This window comes from Diprion similis, chromosome 9, assembly GCF_021155765.1.
Source record: "Diprion similis isolate iyDipSimi1 chromosome 9, iyDipSimi1.1, whole genome shotgun sequence".
NCBI classification, from domain to species: domain Eukaryota; kingdom Metazoa; phylum Arthropoda; class Insecta; order Hymenoptera; family Diprionidae; genus Diprion; species Diprion similis.
Window position 1 is genome coordinate 790,733 of NC_060113.1, and position 21,359 is coordinate 812,091.

A 21,359-nucleotide genomic window follows, 5' to 3' on the forward strand; every position below is an offset into this window, starting at 1 on the left:
CTAATTATTTTAATGCCACTGTAAAGTGGTTTTGTAACGTAAGTAAGCGTGAAAGGGATATTTTGAATGATTTTCTTTCTCTCTTTTTATAAATGATTGAAAAATATTTCTTTTATTTACTCTGTGGACATATGTTATGTGATATAAGTCTATGAAAAATGTTATGCTTCATGTTGTTCGATAATTCTAAAAATGAACAACTGGGTCCATTTTCAATCAAACATTTTGTATTTAGTAGTAATACATTATAGATGGACTTGTAGACAGGTATGTATCACTGATTGTAAAAAGGGTAGTGTTTGAAACGAAATTAGTATTTTCTTTCAAATAGTTTAAAAACATTTTATTACTTAATATCAACTGTTCAATTAACAACATATGATAGGCCTAGTTCGTAGCTATATTATAGTACAAATGAATATCTTGACAACATTACCACATGGTTTATTTTCTTAGTAGGTACTGGATTTGACGAGCAAGTTACGTGCAAATTGTAATGAACCAAGGATGAAAATGGATAAACGCATGATGGCTCAGGCTCAGTACATACTATGTATCACAGTGAATTAGTTGTTAGAACGAACAGGACTATCGTAAGAAGAAAAGAAAAATTATCCAAGGACCAAAAATATTGGAACTTGAATGAAAGAGAACGTTGCCTTATTTCAATTTTCACATTTTTTAATAATAATATAGTTGAATAATAATGGGTAGAGACATATATGCAGATAAAATTTCAATCAATGAAAAACTCATGCATCGCGAAATATTCAAAAAGTCTTATTACAAAAAAAAAAACGCCAGTCGGGCATTCGTGTACAGCTTGTAAAATTTTACGGAAATTCAATAGAAGTGTCGTAATCTCTCAAACGCACTTGAAAACTACTTTCGAGACAAGAGATGCTTGCCCGAGGCTTTTTGTTTTGCTTGGTACATCAAAAAGGCGGAAACTGGTTGTCTGGGATTTCGAGCCAACATCTGCTCACGGAATGAAGCAACGGCTGCTAGTTTTGGTGGACGTTTTTTAACCTTCTGTAAATTAACTACGCTGAACTGCGTCGTTCCACCGGCAGTGCTAAGTGGAGAAGCATGACTATCTATATGTATTGACGATTTGAGTGGTTCACCCGGAGCAAACATTTGCTTGGAGGGCAATATCACTTCGGACTTCTTCGAGAGCTTCTGTTTCTTCTGAGGTCTCTGTGGTAGGTCAGATAAGTCGTCGAGTAGATCGTCAGGTAGCCTTTTGAGTCTGTTTGTTACCGGTTCTTTGGAAGCTGATTTTTTGCCAACCTTGACTTCTCGTTCCTGTCTTACTCTTTCGAGTTGATCTTGTTTCTTCTTTTTCTTCGCCTCTTTCGCTGCCTTTAAACTAGTCGCAACGTCTTTCATTGCTTGAAGTGCCTCAGTACGAGCTTCCCTAAATCCGATGCTGTCAGGTGCCTCATCTGAATCAGAATCTTCTTGCTGTGATTCACCTGTTTTTGATAACAATTTCATTTTCTTCGTTACTTGTGGGGTTCGAGGTGTTTCGCTGGATTCTAATCTGGCACGTTTCTTTCTAGCTGTGGATTCATTCAAAGATTTACGGCTTTTCTTTGAACTGTCTTCATCCTCATTGGAATCTTCACTGGAATTTTCACCTCCTCCGTTCATTGTGCTTGTTGTTGACGCTTTCTTTTGTGCTTTTTCATTTGAAGTGATGCTTTTTTCATCTTGACTAATTACACTTTCTTCTGGTTCTGGTTCTAGTTCTAATTTCTTACTTGTGGATTTTTGCCTTTTTTCCAACATTCTAGTCTCTGGTCGTTCTGTTACTTCTGTAACTGACCTATTTTTCTCACTTTCGAAGACTTCGTCATTCGCAGAATCTTCCTCCTCTTCATCCTCATCTTCATTATCACTTTCCCCATCTTTGTTTCCATTCAACTCAAATTTGTCGAATTCTTCATCTGTTTCATCTTCTCCTTTATCGTCTTCATGATTACCATTTAATTCATTGCCTGCTTCCTGGACCTCATCGTTCATATCGTTATCTTCAATGTTAGACTCCTCAGCATCATCTTCATTTCCTTCATCTTCATCTATTTCTGACGCATCATTATCCACCAGCTCCTCTTCTTTCATTTTGCTCAATCCTTCTTTATCGAAAAGTTTTTTCACTTTCTTGTTTAATTCCAACAGTGGCAAACTCTCGTTCAGTTTTTCTTTCATCAAAAATTTCGTAACTGGACTTTCAGAGTTAGGAGTTTGTACACTTAGGTTCAAGTCTGAAACCTTGGCCTTGAGGACTTCAGATTCTCTTATAATCTGTATTGAATCTCTCTGATTTTTGTTTTTCAATTTTGGGGTCTTCTCTTTAGGGGTTTTTTTCTCACTCTTAGATGTATTAGTATCTGGTGTTCCCAATTTGTTTCCCTCTTCCATTAGATCGGTTGTATTAGGTGGAGAAGTTGCTAACTCTTCTACCAAATTTTTCTGCTTAAGTTTCTTCGCAGACTTTTTACTAACCGAATTATCTAAACTAGAAGATTGACTCATGTTTTGATCATCGACTTCAGTTGAAGAATTTTGTTCTGGTGTACACAGATCTATCGTTGTATGTAGCAACGTTGATTCTATCTTAGGGTGTTTCTTCTTTGGAACGCTTTTCTCAAGATCTTCCACACGTGGCGATGCCGTACGCTCAACTTCACCCAAGTCCTGTATAACTTTTTTCTTCCTTATCTTTTTACCAGATGAAGTTTCGTTCCTGTTCAGGGAGAAGTTCAATTTCTCTGGCCCTCCGCTGATTTCTGGGGATTTTGTGATCAACTCTTCACTCCTGACTTGACGACGATACACGGCAGCTGAATGATCCGATTTTCGCTTTGATTTTGTATCTGTTCTTTCCGTTTCACGTTGGTTATCGATTTTTTTAATCTCTCCATCTTCTTCATTCTCCTCATCTTCTTCATGCTCTTCTTCTTCTTCATTTTCTCCCTCTTCTTCACTTTCTCCCTCATCTTCAGATGAGGATTTATTTAAGATCCTCCTGTATTTGCTTTTAACACTCGCTTTTTCTTCTTCTGTGACTTCATCTTCAGAAGCTTCAGATGATTCTACTGCATCATCGGCAACAATAAAGCCTTCTAGGTCCGATCCATCATCACCTTCATCTGATTGTTCTGATTCCGAAGCACGGCATTCATCGGCAGCGATATTCTCGTCAGAGTACTCAATATCGTCATCTCCGGCAAGATTCAATTCCTTAGCCACATCTGGGTCGATTGTATTATTGGAATGATCATTATCTTGATTGGAATTAGCTTCGTCGTCACTAGACTGGGTGTTGAACAGAGAACCAGTCAATGCAAAATTATCGTCGGAGCTTGCTTCTTCTGAATCATCAAGATTGTCGGAGCGTGAATCAGAATCTACAACAGCTACGATTGAGTAGTTTCTGCTCAAATGGCTCCTCGACATAACAGGTGTTCGTGTCGCGGGAGATGTCTTGTTCAGAGATTCAACAGCTTGTTTTAGGTCTTCGTCAGAGTCTTCATCAAATGCTTTATCACTCTTTTCATCTTCTGAATTTTCATTAAATTTGTAAACGTTGATGGATTTTGTTGGTGTTTTTGATTCTGATTTCCGCTTCCTATCTCTCTGAGACTTTCGTGACGTTAATGTTTCCTTTTCACCTCCAATTTCTTCTTCAGCTATACTTGCAGGTATTGTTTCTGCATCGCTTGAGATTTCTTGCATCTCTACATCTTCTTCCTGAGATGTTGCTACTGATTTTCTATTGCTTTCTTCCTTAGCTTCATCACTGATTTCACAGTCCACGGATGGGTTCGAATTCAGAGATTGGCCTACTGATTTTTCAGTGTGTGTTGCTTCTTTCATTTCCTCCATTTCCACATCTTCATCCTCTGACTTTTCTGTGATTTTTTTGCTCGTAGATTTCCTCTTCTTATCAGCTTTTTGATGAGAGATATTTTTCTCCACTATAACTGTTTCATCTGAATCTGAAGCTACATTGTGTTTAGAATTATCTTTATTAGTTAAATTCTTGCCCCATGAGCTATCCATTTCAAGAACTAGATCCTCTTCAGAATCAGTTTCATTCTTTGATTCAAACATTGGTAAAGTGTTAGACACTTTCTTCTTCTTGGGAGTCGAATCAGTTTTGGCCGGACTTGCTTTTAAAATATCTTTTTTCACCTTCTTATTCCACTCATCAGCAGATATGTCTTGGAACAAATCAGCAATTCCAATGCTAGCATCACTGTCAGAAACTATATTTTGAGAATTGCGTTCTGAGAGCTGCTGTTTCTCACGTGCTCCTAATTCAAGCTGTTTTGAGCGCCGTTTCGAGGGTGAATCTTTCTCACGGGCCAACTGCTTCTCTATTTCTCTGCATTGTTCTGCACCGAAAGATTCATCTTCATTAGGATTTTTTTGGGAACTTATATTGCCGTGAGTTTCAATGTTAGAATTAAGTGGACTATCATTTTTAGAAGGAGATGTATTGGTTTTGTCTGTTTCTTGATCACTGGTATTTTTCTTACCTGCAGACTGTCTCCTCTTACTTTGTTTCACTTGTGATTCAGGAGTCGACAAGCTGTCATTGTTTTCATTTGACGATGTTTTGGACAAGGATTTTGTCGTAAACTTACCAACATTATCAATTCGTTCCAAGCTTAAACTGAATCTTCTTGTTTGCATATCCCGCTGTTTCTTCTCAATAACATCACTGCTACTTTTTCTAGACCTACGACTCGGCAGAATCGGTTTTTCAAAAATTGCATCGTTAGTTTCAGACTTTTCTTCAGGAGTATGGTTTTTGGCTGCCGAATTAAAAGCATCTTTCTTCAGGTCTAGGGATTGATTGCTATCATTGGAATCATAGAGGGAAAATTCTTCTAGTATTTCATTCTCGCCACCTGTTTCGTCAAGTCTTCTACAACTGGTCTTTACACTCGTAAATTCAGAGTCTTCATCTCGAACTACTTGATGTTTCCTAGGAAGTTGATTACCGTCTTCCTGTAAGATTGATTCGTTCTGAGTCGTGTTGGAGAATTCAACGTCAGAAATCTCTTTCTGAGTTTTTTCCTCAGAAGTTGAACCTGAAGCATTCGCAATGGCATTTATAGATTTGCCATCTTCAACTGTTATTGACTTCAATACAGAAGTATCATGCCACGATTTAGACAAGACCCGCTCATCCAACGACGCATTCAATTTTTTTTCATCGGAGTTACGCACAAACAATGCAGAGCCAACCGATTTTGATTCTCTAACAATATTTACATTTGATACGGTGAACCCTAAATTTTTCTTAATTTTTTCGGGGGAAACGTTCAACTTCTGGTTCTCCTTATTGCCAGGACTCTGTTCTTGTTCTTCTGTTGATTTGTTCAGTAAATTTTCTATTTTCCGTCCCAGTTCCTTTGATGTATCTAATGAATGACGTTTCTTTTTCTGCGAAGATGAGCTCTGTGATAACTTGATTGAGTTTTCTACCTTTAAATTAGTCGGCGAAGATTCAGCAGTTTCAATTTGACGAGATGATTCAAGCTGGTACTCAGATTCCCTAGTTTTCTCATTCACAGATTTGTTACTCGGTGACGATGTTACTGAGAGAGATGACTCTGACGATTTCCTGATACCACCATCAGCGGTTGCTGATTTCGTACTCTTTTTCTCTAATGAAAGAAATGCGAATAGGAATACAATAAACTGGCTCACTAGTGTTGCGATGAAAATAAATTACAGATAGAGAAACATAATTACCAGGGCTGCTCGCAACTTCTGTCTCCTCGTTTATCGCCCATTCATTTTCTGTCTTAGAATCAGCTTTATCCTCATTGATTTCTTCATTAAGAACTGGTTCAGACGGAACAACTGAGACTTGTGTTCGCCGTCGCTTTGAAGGTGTGCTCGGCAGAGATGTAGCGTGTTGTATTAATGCTGCTGCGCTTTTTGTTGCATGTTCAATATTCGGCTCAATTGAGCTTGCTCTGGTTCTGCGTGTAACACGTCCGACCGATGGTGGTGACTTTGACTCTGACACAGCTCTGATAGATCGCCTATGAAATACATTTAAAGTTAGGAAACTTGTGGAGAACTCTGCTAAATAATTAATCAGCAAGAATGTATCACATTGTGTCGATCGAGATCACTGTAAAAAAAAAATTAATTAATACATTCTACTTTTTTCTGCAGGCAGTAAAATACATTCTGCTTTCAACTTCAGAATTTTTATCCAATAGATTTTCTTGAATTCATATACCTAGTTCTAACTATGGGTTTTGGTGTGTCAGGCGTGGTATCTTGTTGAAGATTGTGCTTAGTGGAGCGTGTGCCAGCTCTTGGCGTTCCAGGTGCCGATTCTGGTTCTGGATTTTCACTTATGCTTGAGGAGACTGAGTTTCTGCGTGATCTCAAGTTTCTCGTTGGTTCTGGAGCAGCAATCGCGCGTCTACGTGTAGTTCTCCTTACTAATGTTGTTGTTGTTTCTTCAACACTCTCTGGTGATGAGCCATCGGGATTAACGGAACCATGGCGGATCCGAGTACTTCGGCGCAATGGAGAATCCGACACAGATGCTGCCGCTGCAGCTCGTGTTCTGGGAGCCTTAGAGGCTGAAAGTCAATAGTAATTTTATGTATTTAAAATGATGACCTAAACGCAATGATGTGGTCAAGTATTTTTATTTTCATAGATAAAAGTGGTCACTCTGAAGATGGGTGGTGATTTGCAATAATAACTGAGGTCAAATTTATGGAACATCCCTCGCGGATTTTCGAGCTTCCAAGATTTAGAACTGAGGATACGTAAGAGCGATAAGAACGAAGATCATTTATTACCGGGTTCTATGGACAACAGAAAGAGAGGCAGAAAGCAGGGGGACGATTAAGTCATTGACAAGTAGCGTCGGGTCGCGAAATAAGGTTGAAGAAGATCTATGATTTGATAGAAATTATTTCAGTTATCTTTGCATCGATACACAATTCCAGATGTACCGACGAGAACGTGGTTCAGACGGTTTCCGAGGTAAGAAAACGCGGAGATTAAAGAATGGCGATGTTATCGGGCAGACAGGTTTGAAATCGTAACGGTCGTTAGACGGTTGGCGGTTGTGATAAGAACGAAATTTACACTCAAGTTTGAACTGCTGCTTACCTGGTTTGCGTTCGTAATCTTCATCAGAATTGTTAACAACGGAACGCGGCATTGTTTTAAATTTTCAAATAACACAAACTAATAACGATACATACACGAAACAACGTTGAACTGTGCACAAATTTCACTTTTCTTAGGACCCAAGAGCCAAACGGTTCGTGCACGATGCAAAAACACGTGTCCCCGGGAAAAATCGTCGCCGTTTCGACCTCGGGATACGCGATACTCAGAATCGCGCTGTAGCAGTTATTTTCAGATTAAATCTACCGTCTTGTGGCGCCGCGTCTGCGAAGTCGTCATGACTTCTTCTTGACCGACCGATGTTATACGCGTTATGCAATTCTTTTTTTGATTCTTCGTGGATGAAGGAACCTGAAGTTATCTCTGAGGAGCATAATTTGACCACTGATAGGTACTTTAATCAACTTAGATTTGGCAGTACTAATATATTTTCAATCATTCCCGAAACGAAAAATCAATGTTCTACGTCCGGTTGAAACCCTCGTGATCAAGAGTAAAATTACATAAGATGAAAATGATCAGGAAAATTGATGAAAACAATCCCTTTCATCAAGATATCTGTACTACGATAATACTTTGCTGTTTAATATTCAATTAGGTGGGTATATCCAATCCCTCTCGAGTCACGCTATATTCTTAAGTAATCATCGGTATTATTGTACTGGGCATAACAACTTGACTTATAATTATTATTATACTGAAAGATATGTATAAATTACATTGAAGTGACAAGTTTCACAATAGTGAGACTCTTGTAGAAAGTAATTAAACGTAACCCTACACCAACTTAAGCGTCATTAGCCGGTTTTGAAAGTCAATAACAACCGTTATGAGGAAAAAACAAAAGAATCGCCATGTAACAGAAAAATATTTGACAATTGAACACTGGCGTTATTAAATTTACAGATTATGTGCTTTAAGAACATGATGAGAACAAAGGACATGCGTAAGTTTTGACATCAATTACAATGACTATGATTCGAAAAAAATGGATATGGGACAAAACCAGATCAATTTGAATTATGTGTGTACGGTGAAAAATACCTAGTTTCTTTTCTTTTTGTTCCCGGTGGGCCCGGAAAAACTCGACAACGCATTGAGAACAAAGATTATCGACTTGTATGATACGATTGATGCTGAGATCAAAACTATTACAGATACGGCAGAAATGAAAGCAACAATGTCCATGTCCTGGCGTTGATACCAAGGCTCGTCGGCCGTCGAGGAGTGCAGATGCAGAGCGCCTCTGTGACGTATAACGTGTTCCGTCCACCAAATTGCGTTCTCGAGCGAATCGCGTGGTTTGTCGTTCAGCAGCGACTGTAAATTCAACATCCGCTGCTTGTACCTGAAACACGAAGAAAGCGAAAATACATGGTGAGTAGTATTGATGATAACATTTACACAGAAAATTGTGATGAACGATGTATATATATTATGAATAACGATAACAATGCGTGGCTTGCAATAATGGGTTTACCCTTTGTCCAGGGCGATGGTACGAATTGCTTCCAGCAGATCGTCCCTTTTGACAGCAGTTATCTCGAGCTTCTTAGCAACACCAAGAGACACCATTTTGTCAACATTCATGTCCTGGTCACCGAAGACCGGCAAGCCGATCAGAGGAACTGCGTGTGAAATGGCTTCCTCTGTACTCTGGAGTCCACCCTGATAGATGAACACCTTCAGATTTGGGTGAGCTGATGTCATAAAAAATTACATACTGTCTTTATTTTTTGATACACCGTCCAGTTTATACTCCATAAATTACGATGTGTGTTTGCGTTTTCGTTACAACTTATAAATCGCCTTGCTCTCGGCTCGGCTTGTTGATACGTATGTACCTAGGACAGCTTGTTGCGGAACCCACTTCATTGCGATTACGTTATCTGGTTTCTTTGGAAGTACGTCATCCTCGTACTTCCAAACCACTTTGTAGGGTAGTTTAGAAAACGCAGCAATGAATTCATTGCGCGTTTCCTCCTTCAACATGTTACTTTTTGCGTTTGATCCGAGACTCATGTAGATAAAACCCTGGGTAGAGTTGTCTAGGATTTTTTGCAGTTCCTGCAAACGATACGGGGAAAATTAGATCACCGTAACATAGAAATTGGAAAATTTCGATTTGAAGTGCAATTTCGGACATGGCGTAGGTATCTGAAAAGATGCAGTTAGCTAACGGTTCGTGCAACAATAAACGACTAAACTAGGTGTTTCATACGTCCGATAACGGCTTGATCGATGCTGACGTGTGAAAACCTCCAATTTCAATGATGTTCGGAATGTTGGGCCGAGCGAACGAAATCGGGCCCTGTTGATTAACGAAAACCAAACTGATGTTTTTATGGATGTCACCAAGATGAGGGATCTCGATTCCGAGGTGATTTTCCGCGATTGCTTGGTGTTTCGGCAAAAATTCTGTCCTATAGTAGTGAATATGTTTCCAGGTTCTGATAAAGTTATCCAACCGCTCCCATGGTACCCAGGCTCCAAAATCCCTCATGTCCTTGTTCCAATTCGATGGATGAGATGGCAGAATGGGATTGCCGATGTCGTATTGAACACTCATTTGTAAGCCCGTACTGGCGATCCCTTAAGCAAATGTTGTGCAAAGAATTTAATTTCACAAGACAAATGTGTCGATAAATTGTCCAAAACGTTCCAAACTGCAACACGATTACTTACCAATTATCGGAGCTTTGAATCGTTCTGCAAGAGACAGGAATGCAGGGAATACAAAAGTTTCTAACAATATCAAGTCGAACTTTTCACCGCTGTTCGGTGCATACAATTTCCTAAACTCTTGATTACTGAATACTTCATTGGTTTGAAAGTACGCGGAAGCGTCATAATACTTAAACACATCAACGAAATCCATCGCTCCTCGTATGTCTATTAGGTTTCCAAATTTCAGGCTATCGTAGAGAAAATGAAGGTCTATTTCCCTGTAGTTCTTCAACGTAGAATCGTTGACCGGGTCTGTCGTCAGAACGACGAGTTCGTGGCCACGTTTATTCAATTCCAAAGTCAGTTTGCGGAATACTACCTGATGGCTGATCGATGCCATCGGGAATACACCCAATATCCTCGCACCATTTCCAAATTGCAACTCACTCGCGATTAACGCCAATGCAACCACAAGGAGGTGGCGTGACATATTCGTCGAGTTACAGCCACAAACTGCACCACAAACTGAACTCCGATCAGAGTAGGAAAAATGCCGCTGACGTAATCCTAGTATGCTACACTACAGTGCGTATTTATAACTATACCCATACAGCACACTCTGTTCTTTCACGAACTTGTGTCGAGTGTTTGCTTATGCCTAATCGTACCTAATGACACATATGTTTTGGGCTATCCATAATAAGTGAGATAGATTGAGTTGCTTTGGTAGTTGGTAGTGATTTCGTGAGTTCAGAGTTCGCATTAGATATTTCGGTAATGTTACACTATCTGAAAACTAAATCTAAATACATAATACTCTAATCCCCCTTACCATATGTCTTTTCTCAAATCTTATTCAATACAACTTCAATTCAAGACCTTACATGTATAAAAATCTGTAAAATTATGGTCAATGAGAACCGAACTGTTGAGAAAGAGAAAATAATCAAATTCCTTTTTTATCCTTGTCAACTGATTTCGTAAAGTTTCGGGGTAACGCGTTTAGCCAGTAAAGTAGACACTTGTATAGTATAAACAATGATGATATGAGAGTGATGGCACATGTCGCAGAAATGAAAGCAACAATGTCCATGTCCTGGCGTTGATACCAAGGCTCGTCGGCCGTCGAGGAGTGCAGATGCGGAGCGCCTCTGTGACGTATAACGTGTTCCGTCCACCAAATTGCGTTCTCGAGCGAATCGCGTGGTTTGTCGTTCAGCAGCGATCGTAAATTCAACATCCGCTGCTTGTACCTGAAACACGAAGAAAGCGAAAATACATGGTGAGTAGTATTGATGATAACATTTACACAGAAAATTGTGATGAACGATGTATATATATTATGAATAACGATAACAATGCGTGGCTTGCAATAATGGGTTTACCCTTTGTCCAGGGCGATGGTACGAATTGCTTCCAGCAGATCGTCCCTTTTGACAGCAGTTATCTCGAGCTTCTTAGCAACACCAAGAGACACCATTTTGTCAACATTCATGTCCTGGTCACCGAAGACCGGCAAGCCGATCAGAGGAACTGCGTGTGAAATGGCTTCCTCTGTACTCTGGAGTCCACCCTGATAGATGAACACCTTCAGATTTGGGTGAGCTGATGTCATAAAAAATTACATACTGTCTTTATTTTTTGATACACCGTCCAGTTTATACTCCATAAATTACGATGTGTGTTTGCGTTTTCGTTACAACTTATAAATCGCCTTGCTCTCGGCTCGGATTGTAGATACGTATGTACCTAGGATAGCTTGTTGCGGAACCCACTTCATTGCGATTACGTTATCTGGTTTCTTTGGGAGTACGTCATCCTCGTACTTCCAAACCACTTTGTAGGGTAGTTTAGAAAACGCAGCAATGAATTCATTGCGCGTTTCCTCTTTCAACATGTTACTTTTTGCGTTTGATCCGAGACTCATGTAGATAAAACCCTGGGTAGAGTTGTCTAGGATTTTCTGCAGTTCCTGCAAACGATGCGAAAAATTAGTCCGCCGTAAGATAAAAATAGAAAAATTTCGATTTGAAGTGCAATTCCGGACATGACGTATCTCAAAAGATGCAATTAGAAAACAGTTCGTGAAATGATAAACAGCTGGCGTAGGTTGAACATCATACCATTGATAACGGCTTCGTCGATTCTGACATGTGAAAACCTGCAATTTCAATGACGTTCGGAAGGTTCGGTCGAGCGAAAGAAATCGGGCCCTGTTGATTAACGAAAATCAAACTGATATTTTTATGTATGTCACCGAGATGCGGAATCTCGATTCCGAGATAATTTTCCGCGAGTGCCTGATATCTCAGCAGAATTCCTGTCCTGTAGTAGTAAATATGTTTCCAGGTTCTGATAAAGTTATCCAACCGCTCCCATGGTACCCAGGCTCCAAAATCCCTCATGTCCTTGTTCCAATTCGATGGATGAGATGGCAGAATGGGATTGCCGATGTCGTATTGAACACTCATTTGTAAGGCCGTACTGGCGATCCCTTAAGTTAATATTGTGCAAAGAATTTATAATCCAAGTACATAAGAATCGATAAATTGTCCAAAACGTTCCGAATTGCAACTCGATTACTTACCAATTATCGGAGCTTTGAATCGTTCTGCAAGAGACAGGAATGCAGGGAATACAAAAGTTTCTAACAATATCAAGTCGAACTTTTCACCGCTGTTCGGTGCATACAATTTCCTAAACTCCTGATTACTGAATATTGCATCGGTTTGAGAGTACGCGGAAGTGTCATAATAGTTAAACATATCAACGAAATCAATCGTTCCTCGCGTATCTATTAGGTTTCCAAATATCAGGCTATCGTAGAGAAAATGAAGGTCTATTTCCCTGTAGTTCTTCAAGGTCGAATCGTTGACCGGGTCTGTCGTCAGAACGACGAGCTCGTGGCCTCGTTTATTCAATTCCAAAGTCAGTTTGCGGTATACTACCTGATGGCTGATCGATGCCAACGGGAATACACCCAATATCCTCGCACCATTTCCAAATTGCAACTCACTCGCGATTAACGCCAACGCAACCACGATGAAGTGACGTGACATATTCGTCGAGTTACAGTCGTTCACTGATGTGCAATCGGAGCAACGAAATGGCACCAACCTAATCTCAGTATTATACTGCACAGTGCATATGTATAACTATACCAAAAAAGTACACTCGGTTCTTCGACGAACTTGTGTTGAGCGTTTGCGTATAATCATGCCAAATCACACATGTGATTCTGTACGATCCGTAATCGAGTGAGTGAGATTGAGTTGCTGTGGTAAGTGCAGTGTTCTTGCGAGTCCAAAGTTCGCTTTACATCATATTTCGGTGCGCTAATGTTGCACAATCTCAAAGTCAAATCTATTTCGGTAATAATCTAATCTTAAATCTTATCCGCTAAAATTTCAATTCAAGATCTTACATTCATAAAGATCTGTGAAAGTATGGCCAATTAGAACTGAACTGTTGAGAAAGGGGAAAGAATCAATTTCCTTTCTTCTCCTTGCCGACTGATCTAGTGAAGTTTCGGGACAACGTGTTTCGACAATAACTTAAAAACTTGTGAAGAACAACCAATGACGATACCAGGGTGATGAAAAATGTCGCAGAAATAAACGCTACGATGTCCATGTCCTGGCAGTGGTGCCCAGACTCGTCGGCCGTTGCACAGTGGGGACAGAATCCTACATCTCTGGCCAAATGTCGGAAGCGAATTCAATTCGGATGAAAGTCGGTACTCGGAGGTTTCTGGTTCGGTGCATACAATTTTCTAAATTCCGGATTACCGAATACATAAAATGCTTAAACATATCATCGAAATCAATCGTTTTTCGTGTATCCATTAGGATTATCCAGAAACGTATTGCAGAAAGAAACGTCCAATTTTGGACGTCCAAAATTCCTCTGCACGGTTACTTTTTACATTCGGTCCAATACTCTTGTAGACAAAACAATCCTTGCTGTAATACACTACAAAATGATAACTCATGATCTTTCAATTTTAGATATTCGATCTTGGACCGAAGCTGTTACCAGAACGATCAGTTGTCAGCGACCTATTCCACCACCATCAACATCCACCTCCAAAATCTACAGTTTCCGGAATACTGCCTGATGATCGATGCCTTCGGACCCACCATTTCCGCAGTGTAACCCGCTTAGAACTGCATCCAATGTGTGTACCAACAGCAAGATACATCAAAATCGCAGAGGATTGCATTGTTAGCTTGGACTATTGTGTCGCGTAATCACAGGTCAAAGTTAAAGGTTGGATTTGGTCAAGCTCATTCCTCAAATTACTCTCTAAATTACTTTTCCGTTGCATTAAATTCAAATGTCAAATGCCTGACCACATATCGCAATTTGGCCATGTCTGAACGTACATAATCAGATAAAAAGCACGTATCTAATCATATCGGTCTCAACGACTGCATCCTACAGACGGATTATGAATACAAGTACCTCTACAGGTACAACGTCTAACGTCATAATATGATTATATGATAATAGAAATAACTTGGCGAATATCTGCACTATATCGAGCATTGTAAACCGTCACTCATCATTATATTCCGAATATTTTTAGGATATTCGCTGACGTCGTCGGACGACAGGAAGAATCCCAGGGGTAATTGTGAACCGAGTAGGGGTCAAGTGACTCTCCGTCAGGCTGAAATTCTGCCGGTGACACGCGTATCGAACAGGTACTGATGGGTATTATATGATATCGTACTGTTATGGCTGCACCGGTACGTGATCGACCCTCGAGATGATCATTATACCTTCGTATCCATGGTTTTTTCCCTTTCTCTCTCTCTCTCTTTCTCCCTCTCTCTCCCCATTCATCCATCTCTTCACACCTCCCTCGACAAAGATCGTCAGGTTTCATCAATTGACATAAAAAATAAATAATTAGGTTTGTGATTTTACTAAGTGTTAAAAGAGTTTGGGATAGGTAGTATTTACTAAAAACACAATATTACTATTCTTGTTTACTTGATTTTGTATCACTTTATACATCGCATTAAGACCACCCATTCTTTTTCTCTCTTTTATATACTTTCCTGGTTTCCAGCACCTTCTCTTGTCTCGTACCTTCTACGTCCTTCTACTCATTCTCTACAGATCGTTCTCCTACTTTACCTACTATTGGTTTACCTCTTTATAGATAGAAGGTTAATATTGCATTTCTCAATCCTAAGCTTACTATCATGGAAGCTAATTTAATTTTTATAAAAATGCTTTAATCCCAAAATGTGTGTTTGCAGTTAAAAGTTGGAAGCAAGACTGTTCTTACCATAACAACGATGGCCTCAAAAACTTCGACCACCAACCGGTCGGCATTTATGAATCTGCCCAAGTCACAGTTTGCAAATTTTATCCGAAGAAAAATTTCCAAATGGACTAGTAATATGACTCGACCTTGAGGTTAATCTTCTTTTCCAACACATGAAAGCTTCACGCATCTATTATCTATGACGACTACTAGATCTTCATGGAAAGGAAGGTAAAATGGCTGATTTCACCCTCAGTTAGAATATGAAACTCATACGGTATTCGCAGAGGCATCCGTGTGCCGATTTTGAGGTCAGTACTACTAGACCTTGCACAGATACCACGCAGAGTTGCATGTATCACGCTTGTCATTCTCGAGCATAATGAACCCTCGTGGCTCAAACGCGTAGGTATCTCGCTACTCGTTTGCGAGGGTGGTCGAGAGCTGCCACCGCGTCAGGGGGGTTGAAGTTGGGGGAGGAATCGCGTCAAGCCATGTGGGGTTGGCTGAGCTCTAATTAAAAATGTTCTCTTCCTCTCTTTATCTCTCATTCAATCTCTTTCTCTGTTCGTAGAAGCCCCTGTAGGTATATCATAAAACGCGAGGGTATGGTACATTCCCTATCGTGCAGAATATACACACATGATTTAAAGATGTATTGGCTATACATTCTCCACCAAAAGTGAATCTCGTTGACGGTACTGAATTCTTTATAATTAGATAATAAAACTGTGAAAGAAATGAAACGCAATAAAGACGTTCAGAAAGTTAAATTTGAATAATAACAATAATAGTAATTACAAAAAGTTATAAAATAAATTGTTTAACAAATTGTTGTATAAACAATTTATTGATAACTTTTGGAAATTATTATTATTAAAATTTAATTTTCTTATCGTGTTTATTGTGGTCAATTTTTTTCTCAGACTTTTATCTTATCATAAAGTAATCGATATTGTGGATGAGACTGACTTTTGGTTGTGAATGTATAACCAATACATCTTTAAAGGGACAGATTTTTCCGGTACGAGTCGCAAAGAGAAACGATTGGATTCCGATACGTAACGCGCAATCTTTGAATTATGCTATTGATCAGAAAAAGGAAGAATAAAAATAAAAATTGAAAGGGAATCCCGCGGTGTAGTCGCCTACTTAATTGAAAAGCAGCGAATGAAAAGAGTGTTTTAAAGGTCTGCAGAAGTTGAAAGGTTCCGAATACACGTGTGTAAAGATAAAGTAAAGTAAAGTAAAGAACAACAGGCTCTTGACACACGCTTACAATTAATTATCACAGAAGCTTCGTTTATACGGAATGTCTTTCAAAGTCACTGTAACTACATTTAAACATCCTTCAACCAAAATTCTATAATGAAGTTGACGATTGTGTTTAGACTTCAAGTTGCCAAGTTTAGTATTCGATATAACGTACTAGATAAATTAACTGAAACTATTCCTCTTGACGTTGTGATAATACCGGTATAACCTTGGATAGAATAAACTTCTCAACTTTGAACCACGATGATGATGTTTATACGGATACAAGAGAATTTACCAAAATTTGGGAAAATAGGAGGGTCGCAGCAGGTCCCATCCTTGTCATTAGTGTCTCCCCAAAATGGTCGAATACATCCTAATTAGGACGAATGGGAATATAGGGTTACGGGTCTGGAAATGACCAGCGGTCATTACGGAAACGCTGATTGGGTACCGAGGAATTTTTACCCCTTAAATTCATTTTGCCCCCTCATTTTGTGTGAGGATCACACCGATAAGGGATGACACCGGGAATCTTGTTGCTAATTTTCTGTTATAATTGAAATAATTTCCATCCACACTTCGGACGATTTCCAAGTTTCGTGACCTTCTAGCTTTAATTCCTTTTGTATGTATTTTTTTTTCATTCTAAGAAATACGCGAAGGAACAAAAACTTGATACAGGATATCATCATTTTCACTTTTTTTTCATTTTTCACTTCTCGATCGCAGGGTTGGATCGTTCGTGGCGGGAGTGATCTTATTTATTTTCCAAATCCGTTCAACGAATTCATTCATCTCGCGCTTCATATCATATTACGCCACGTGTCCGCCGGTTTTTTTTTTCTTCTTCTTCTTTAGCTTTCCTCTCTTATTACCCCTCGTTTTCTCTTGGAACGTAACTTTAGGATTTCTAATATTTTTTTCTTCTTCTTCTTCTTCATTTCATTCTTCATTCTCTCCGTTTTCTATATACCTACACTCATCCTCTCCTTTTTTTCCCTTCTGAGAACAGAAAGAACCTGCAGACCCGTAGAATATGCGAGTTATGTGTGCTAATACGAAACTGCCATATAGCTATAACAATAAGCAAGAGAGCGAGGGAACTCAAACAGAATTTCGCAATTCTCCGTAGGTCCAAGCTACCAATAATATCAGATCCAATAAAGAAGGGAAAGAAAAGCAGCAGCAGCAGCAGCAGCGGGGAAACCCGGGAAGAGAGGAAATGAGCGTCGAAATAATGAAGATATTAAATTTGGTAAGACACCTTCCTTCGCTATCCGAGAACCGCAAACCCTTTATTTTCATCCTCAAGATTATTCACCCCTCTGGAAGTAATTTGTGTAAATTTTTTCTTCTTCTTCTTCTTCTGTGAATGTTCATTCATTCGTTTATTTATTTTTATTTTTATATACATGTATACGTAAAACAGAAAGGGAATAGAGAGAATTGTGATATTCCTTTGGGAAGAATTCTTGTACAGAAAAACGAATTGGATGGGATATAATATTATAAATCTTCTGAATTTGATTACCTGTGTTCAAATTTAAAACTAATTGTGCAATGCAAACGCCTATGGGTACATGGCCAAGTGTTTTCTCTAACGCGAAGATAGAAGACGCGTCAATTAAAGTGAAGTATCTGTCGGCTTGTATGGCGGAAATTATTCAAGCTGTATAAATCCAGAACTCGACTCATGGTGTAACTAAATTACCGTTAAACCTACGTAGGTACATAGAGACAGATAGGGTGTGAAGGTACACCTTGTATATAGTCGCACACAAATGTGTGTGTGTATGTATCCTAATCTGAAATGCAAAATCTGAATAGCTCTGCTTCTCTCTCTCTCTTTCTCCCTCTCTCTCCCGCTCTCGGCAAGCCAAGCTCGACGATTCCGTGATTGTTTCGAAATCGAATCAAAATCTACTCAAATAGCAGTTATAACAGTAGCAACAGATCCACAGCGATCCATCAGAATTAAACCGGCGTGAAATATATATACATGCGTCAGATTTTATATTCTGTGTACAGGAATCACTCGTGCAGAAAAATGAAACCGCTGCGGTTTTTCGCTAATGACTTCGCTGAGTGGCAGAGAGAAAAGAAGAGAAAAGTTGAAAAATTCTGGTATACTTTAGCCCACAGAATTTTAGCACTACGTGGCATGCGCTACACTCTGTCCGAAACGCGAGAAAATCCAGCGTGCAGAAAGGAATATAAGAAAAAGAAAACCGTAGCTAACAGTAGAGGGTACTAAAAGTGGATGTTTTTTTAAATCTGCATAAGATCCTATATGCAGCGTATAATCGTGATAGTAATAATAAAAAATATAATGGGGCTAAAATGTTGCACAAGTTGTACCTCAGAAACCAGAAAAAGGAACCCTACAAAGGCATGAAATAACACAGAACAGAGGCATTGAAAGTGAATCGAAAGACAATTAATATTTCAAAGTAATTACTCTTTTTTATCACTCTTGTGGGAAAATTTCTGTCATTAAACAAACAAATTCTATATGAATACCAGAATAGTCAACAGATATGTATGAGTGAAGAAATTTATGTCGTTGAAGTTGAAATGAAAATCTATAGTTTGATGAGAGAGGAGAGAAATTTACAAGTATTGATATATTATCTGAGAAATTTGTTGAGAATAATGTGATGCGTGACCAGAAAATCAGCTACGAATTTAATCGATTTACTTTACTTTTATTCAATGTTAAACATAAAACAAGAAAATTTAATTAGTACTTCAAACTTTTGTCCTTCACAGTATATCCGCCACAATGTACTTTCAAAATCTTGTTCCCAATTCGTGATCAGCAACACTGAAAACCCGTGAATACAGTTTTTCATGCAGATTACGTCAGATTTAAAATTTTTACTGTTATATTGGCTCCACCATCTTGAATTTTCAAAATCTGATTTCAGATTCGTAATGAGCAGCCCTGAAAAATCCACGGAAGACGACTTTGATGAAACTTGACTCGGAACATCAATCTGTGAGACTAAATGGTACATTGTGTATCATGAGCGGAAAGAAGGCGATTTTGAGGAATGTGAAGTTAGTCGCAGGAGCGAAACGAGGAGGCCTTCTACTATTCTACTATTTCAAATAGTAACGCATTACCACTAGGTGCCTGATTTGTAAAATACGACAATGACTTAGTTATTTTGACTGTTCAAAACAGTAATGTTGTACGTTCAAATATATTACTTTTGTACATATAAATTTAAAATTTGAATTGATGAAAATTGGATATTATAACCTAATTTTACTATTTGAAACAGTCACGTTTAATAATCGCATTACGCTGTCGTGACATGCAATACATAAAAGTATTTTCACAAAGGATATTAAGCACTGACTAAAGATAATGTTTTCATCAAAGTTCTGTACAAATCTGTTGACCTATTTCACGTCTGACAAGTATACTTTTCCCATATGTAGATCGATAAATGAAGAGTGTTTTCTTTTACAATGGAAATAAAACATTGTTATGAATTAAGGCGATTTTTTGCCTTTGCTACCAGTTCTTCCGATGACCCTCCATTCGCTGCGTAAATTATAAGAAGGTCAATAATTTGAACTGGAAGAGGTGAGGCTGACCGCTGAAGATTTTCGGCGAGAATTTAGACGATTTGGAGGATGCTTTAATTGAATCAAACAAATTTGAGGATTCCTCCTCACAAATCTATGATGCCCTACTCCGACGTCATTTTGCGGGTAAGATCGATTAGGCGCAGTTCCAATAGGCTGCGGGCAATGCCTGAGAAGTTACAGGCTAAAAACTGCTTATTGTCGTCCTCATTTCTCTGCTGTTGGTCCTACGCGCTTTTTCATGTGTTTTTTGAGTTCCTGGGGGTCGATTTACTCCGGAAAGGGTCATACAAATCGATTCCAAGACAAAAGATTTTTCGGCCTAAAAAAATCCAAGGTTAACCCCTTTGCATTTTTGGTAAAAATTTCGACGACTTTGAAAAGTGCTGCAATTAATTCTTTCAGGCACTATTCCGACGTAATTTTGCGAGAGGAATCGATTAAGCGCAGTCCCAATACGCTGCGAGCAACGGATCAAAAGTTACAGGCGAAAAACTGCTTATTTTCGTCCTCATTTCTCTGCTGTTGGTCCTACGCTCTTTTTCGTGTGTTTTTTGAGTTCCTGAGGGTCGATTGACTCCGGAAAGGGTCATACAAATCGATTCCAAGACAAAAGATTTTTCGGCCAAAAAAAATCCAAGGCTAACCCCTTTGCATTTTTGGTAAAAATTTCGACGACTTTGAAAAGTGCTGCAATTGATTCTTTCAGGCACTATTCCGACGTAATTTTGCGAGAGGAATCGATTTAGCGCAGTCCCAATACGCTGCGAGCAACGGATCAAAAGTTACAGGCGAAAAACTGCTTATTTTCGTCCTCATTTCTCTGCTGTTGGTCCTACGCTCTTTTTCGGGTGTTTTTTGAGTTCCTGGGGGTCGATTTACTCCGAAAAGGGTCATACAAATCGATTCCAAGACAAAAGATTTTTCGGCCAAAAAAAATCCAAGGCTAACCCCTTTGCATTTTTGGTAAAAATTTCGACGACTTTGAAAAGTGCTGCAGTTAATTCTTTCAGGCACTATTCCGACGTAATTTTGCGAGAGGAATCGATTAAGCGCAGTCCCAATACGCTGCGAGCAACGGATCAAAAGTTACAGCCGAAAAACTGCTTATTTTCGTCCTCATTTCTCTGCTGTTGGTCCTACGCTCTTTTTCGTGTGTTTTTTGAGTTCCTGGGGGTCGATTTACTCCGGAAAGGGTCATACAAATCGATTCCAAGACAAAAGATTTTTCGGCCAAAAAAAATCCAAGGCTAACCCCTTTGCATTTTTGGTAAAAATTTCGACGACTTTGAAAAGTGCTGCAATTAATTCTTTCAGGCACTATTCCGACGTAATTTTGCGAGAGGAATCGATTAAGCGCAGTCCCAATACG

The 21,359-nt window shown here is 39.1% G+C and overlaps 3 protein-coding genes across 4 annotated transcripts; all 3 read right to left on the minus strand.

The window, feature by feature from the left end:
- Nucleotides 1-230: 230 nt before the first annotated feature.
- Nucleotides 231-7,369, minus strand: LOC124410292 (uncharacterized protein DDB_G0290301-like). The gene is made up of 4 exons (XM_046888541.1): nucleotides 7,168-7,369; nucleotides 6,275-6,626; nucleotides 5,776-6,071; nucleotides 231-5,687 (listed from the first exon to the last, which is right to left on the minus strand). Exons 1-4 carry the CDS (start codon nucleotides 7,217-7,219, stop codon nucleotides 883-885), a joined length of 5,505 nt encoding a protein of 1,834 aa, XP_046744497.1. The 5' UTR covers nucleotides 7,220-7,369; the 3' UTR covers nucleotides 231-882.
- A 539-nt stretch (nucleotides 7,370-7,908) lies between these two features.
- On the minus strand, nucleotides 7,909-10,454 carry LOC124410346 (UDP-glycosyltransferase UGT5-like). Of its 2 annotated transcripts, none has more exons than XM_046888630.1 (5): nucleotides 9,874-10,454; nucleotides 9,410-9,780; nucleotides 9,033-9,255; nucleotides 8,669-8,888; nucleotides 7,909-8,536 (listed from the first exon to the last, which is right to left on the minus strand). In XM_046888630.1, the coding sequence occupies exons 1-5, from the start codon at nucleotides 10,343-10,345 to the stop codon at nucleotides 8,233-8,235; spliced, it is 1,590 nt and encodes a 529-aa protein (XP_046744586.1). In that variant the 5' UTR covers nucleotides 10,346-10,454; the 3' UTR covers nucleotides 7,909-8,232. The 2 variants fall into 2 exon arrangements, with proteins under 2 accessions (XP_046744586.1, XP_046744587.1); XM_046888631.1 differs by having other exon boundaries at nucleotides 9,033-9,252; nucleotides 9,874-10,453.
- Nucleotides 10,455-10,633: 179 nt separating this feature from the next.
- Nucleotides 10,634-13,178, minus strand: LOC124410345 (UDP-glycosyltransferase UGT5-like). Its single transcript, XM_046888628.1, has 5 exons — nucleotides 12,443-13,178; nucleotides 11,979-12,349; nucleotides 11,605-11,827; nucleotides 11,241-11,460; nucleotides 10,634-11,108 (listed from the first exon to the last, which is right to left on the minus strand). Exons 1-5 carry the CDS (start codon nucleotides 12,912-12,914, stop codon nucleotides 10,802-10,804), a joined length of 1,593 nt encoding a protein of 530 aa, XP_046744584.1. The 5' UTR covers nucleotides 12,915-13,178; the 3' UTR covers nucleotides 10,634-10,801.
- Nucleotides 13,179-21,359: the final 8,181 nt, after the last annotated feature.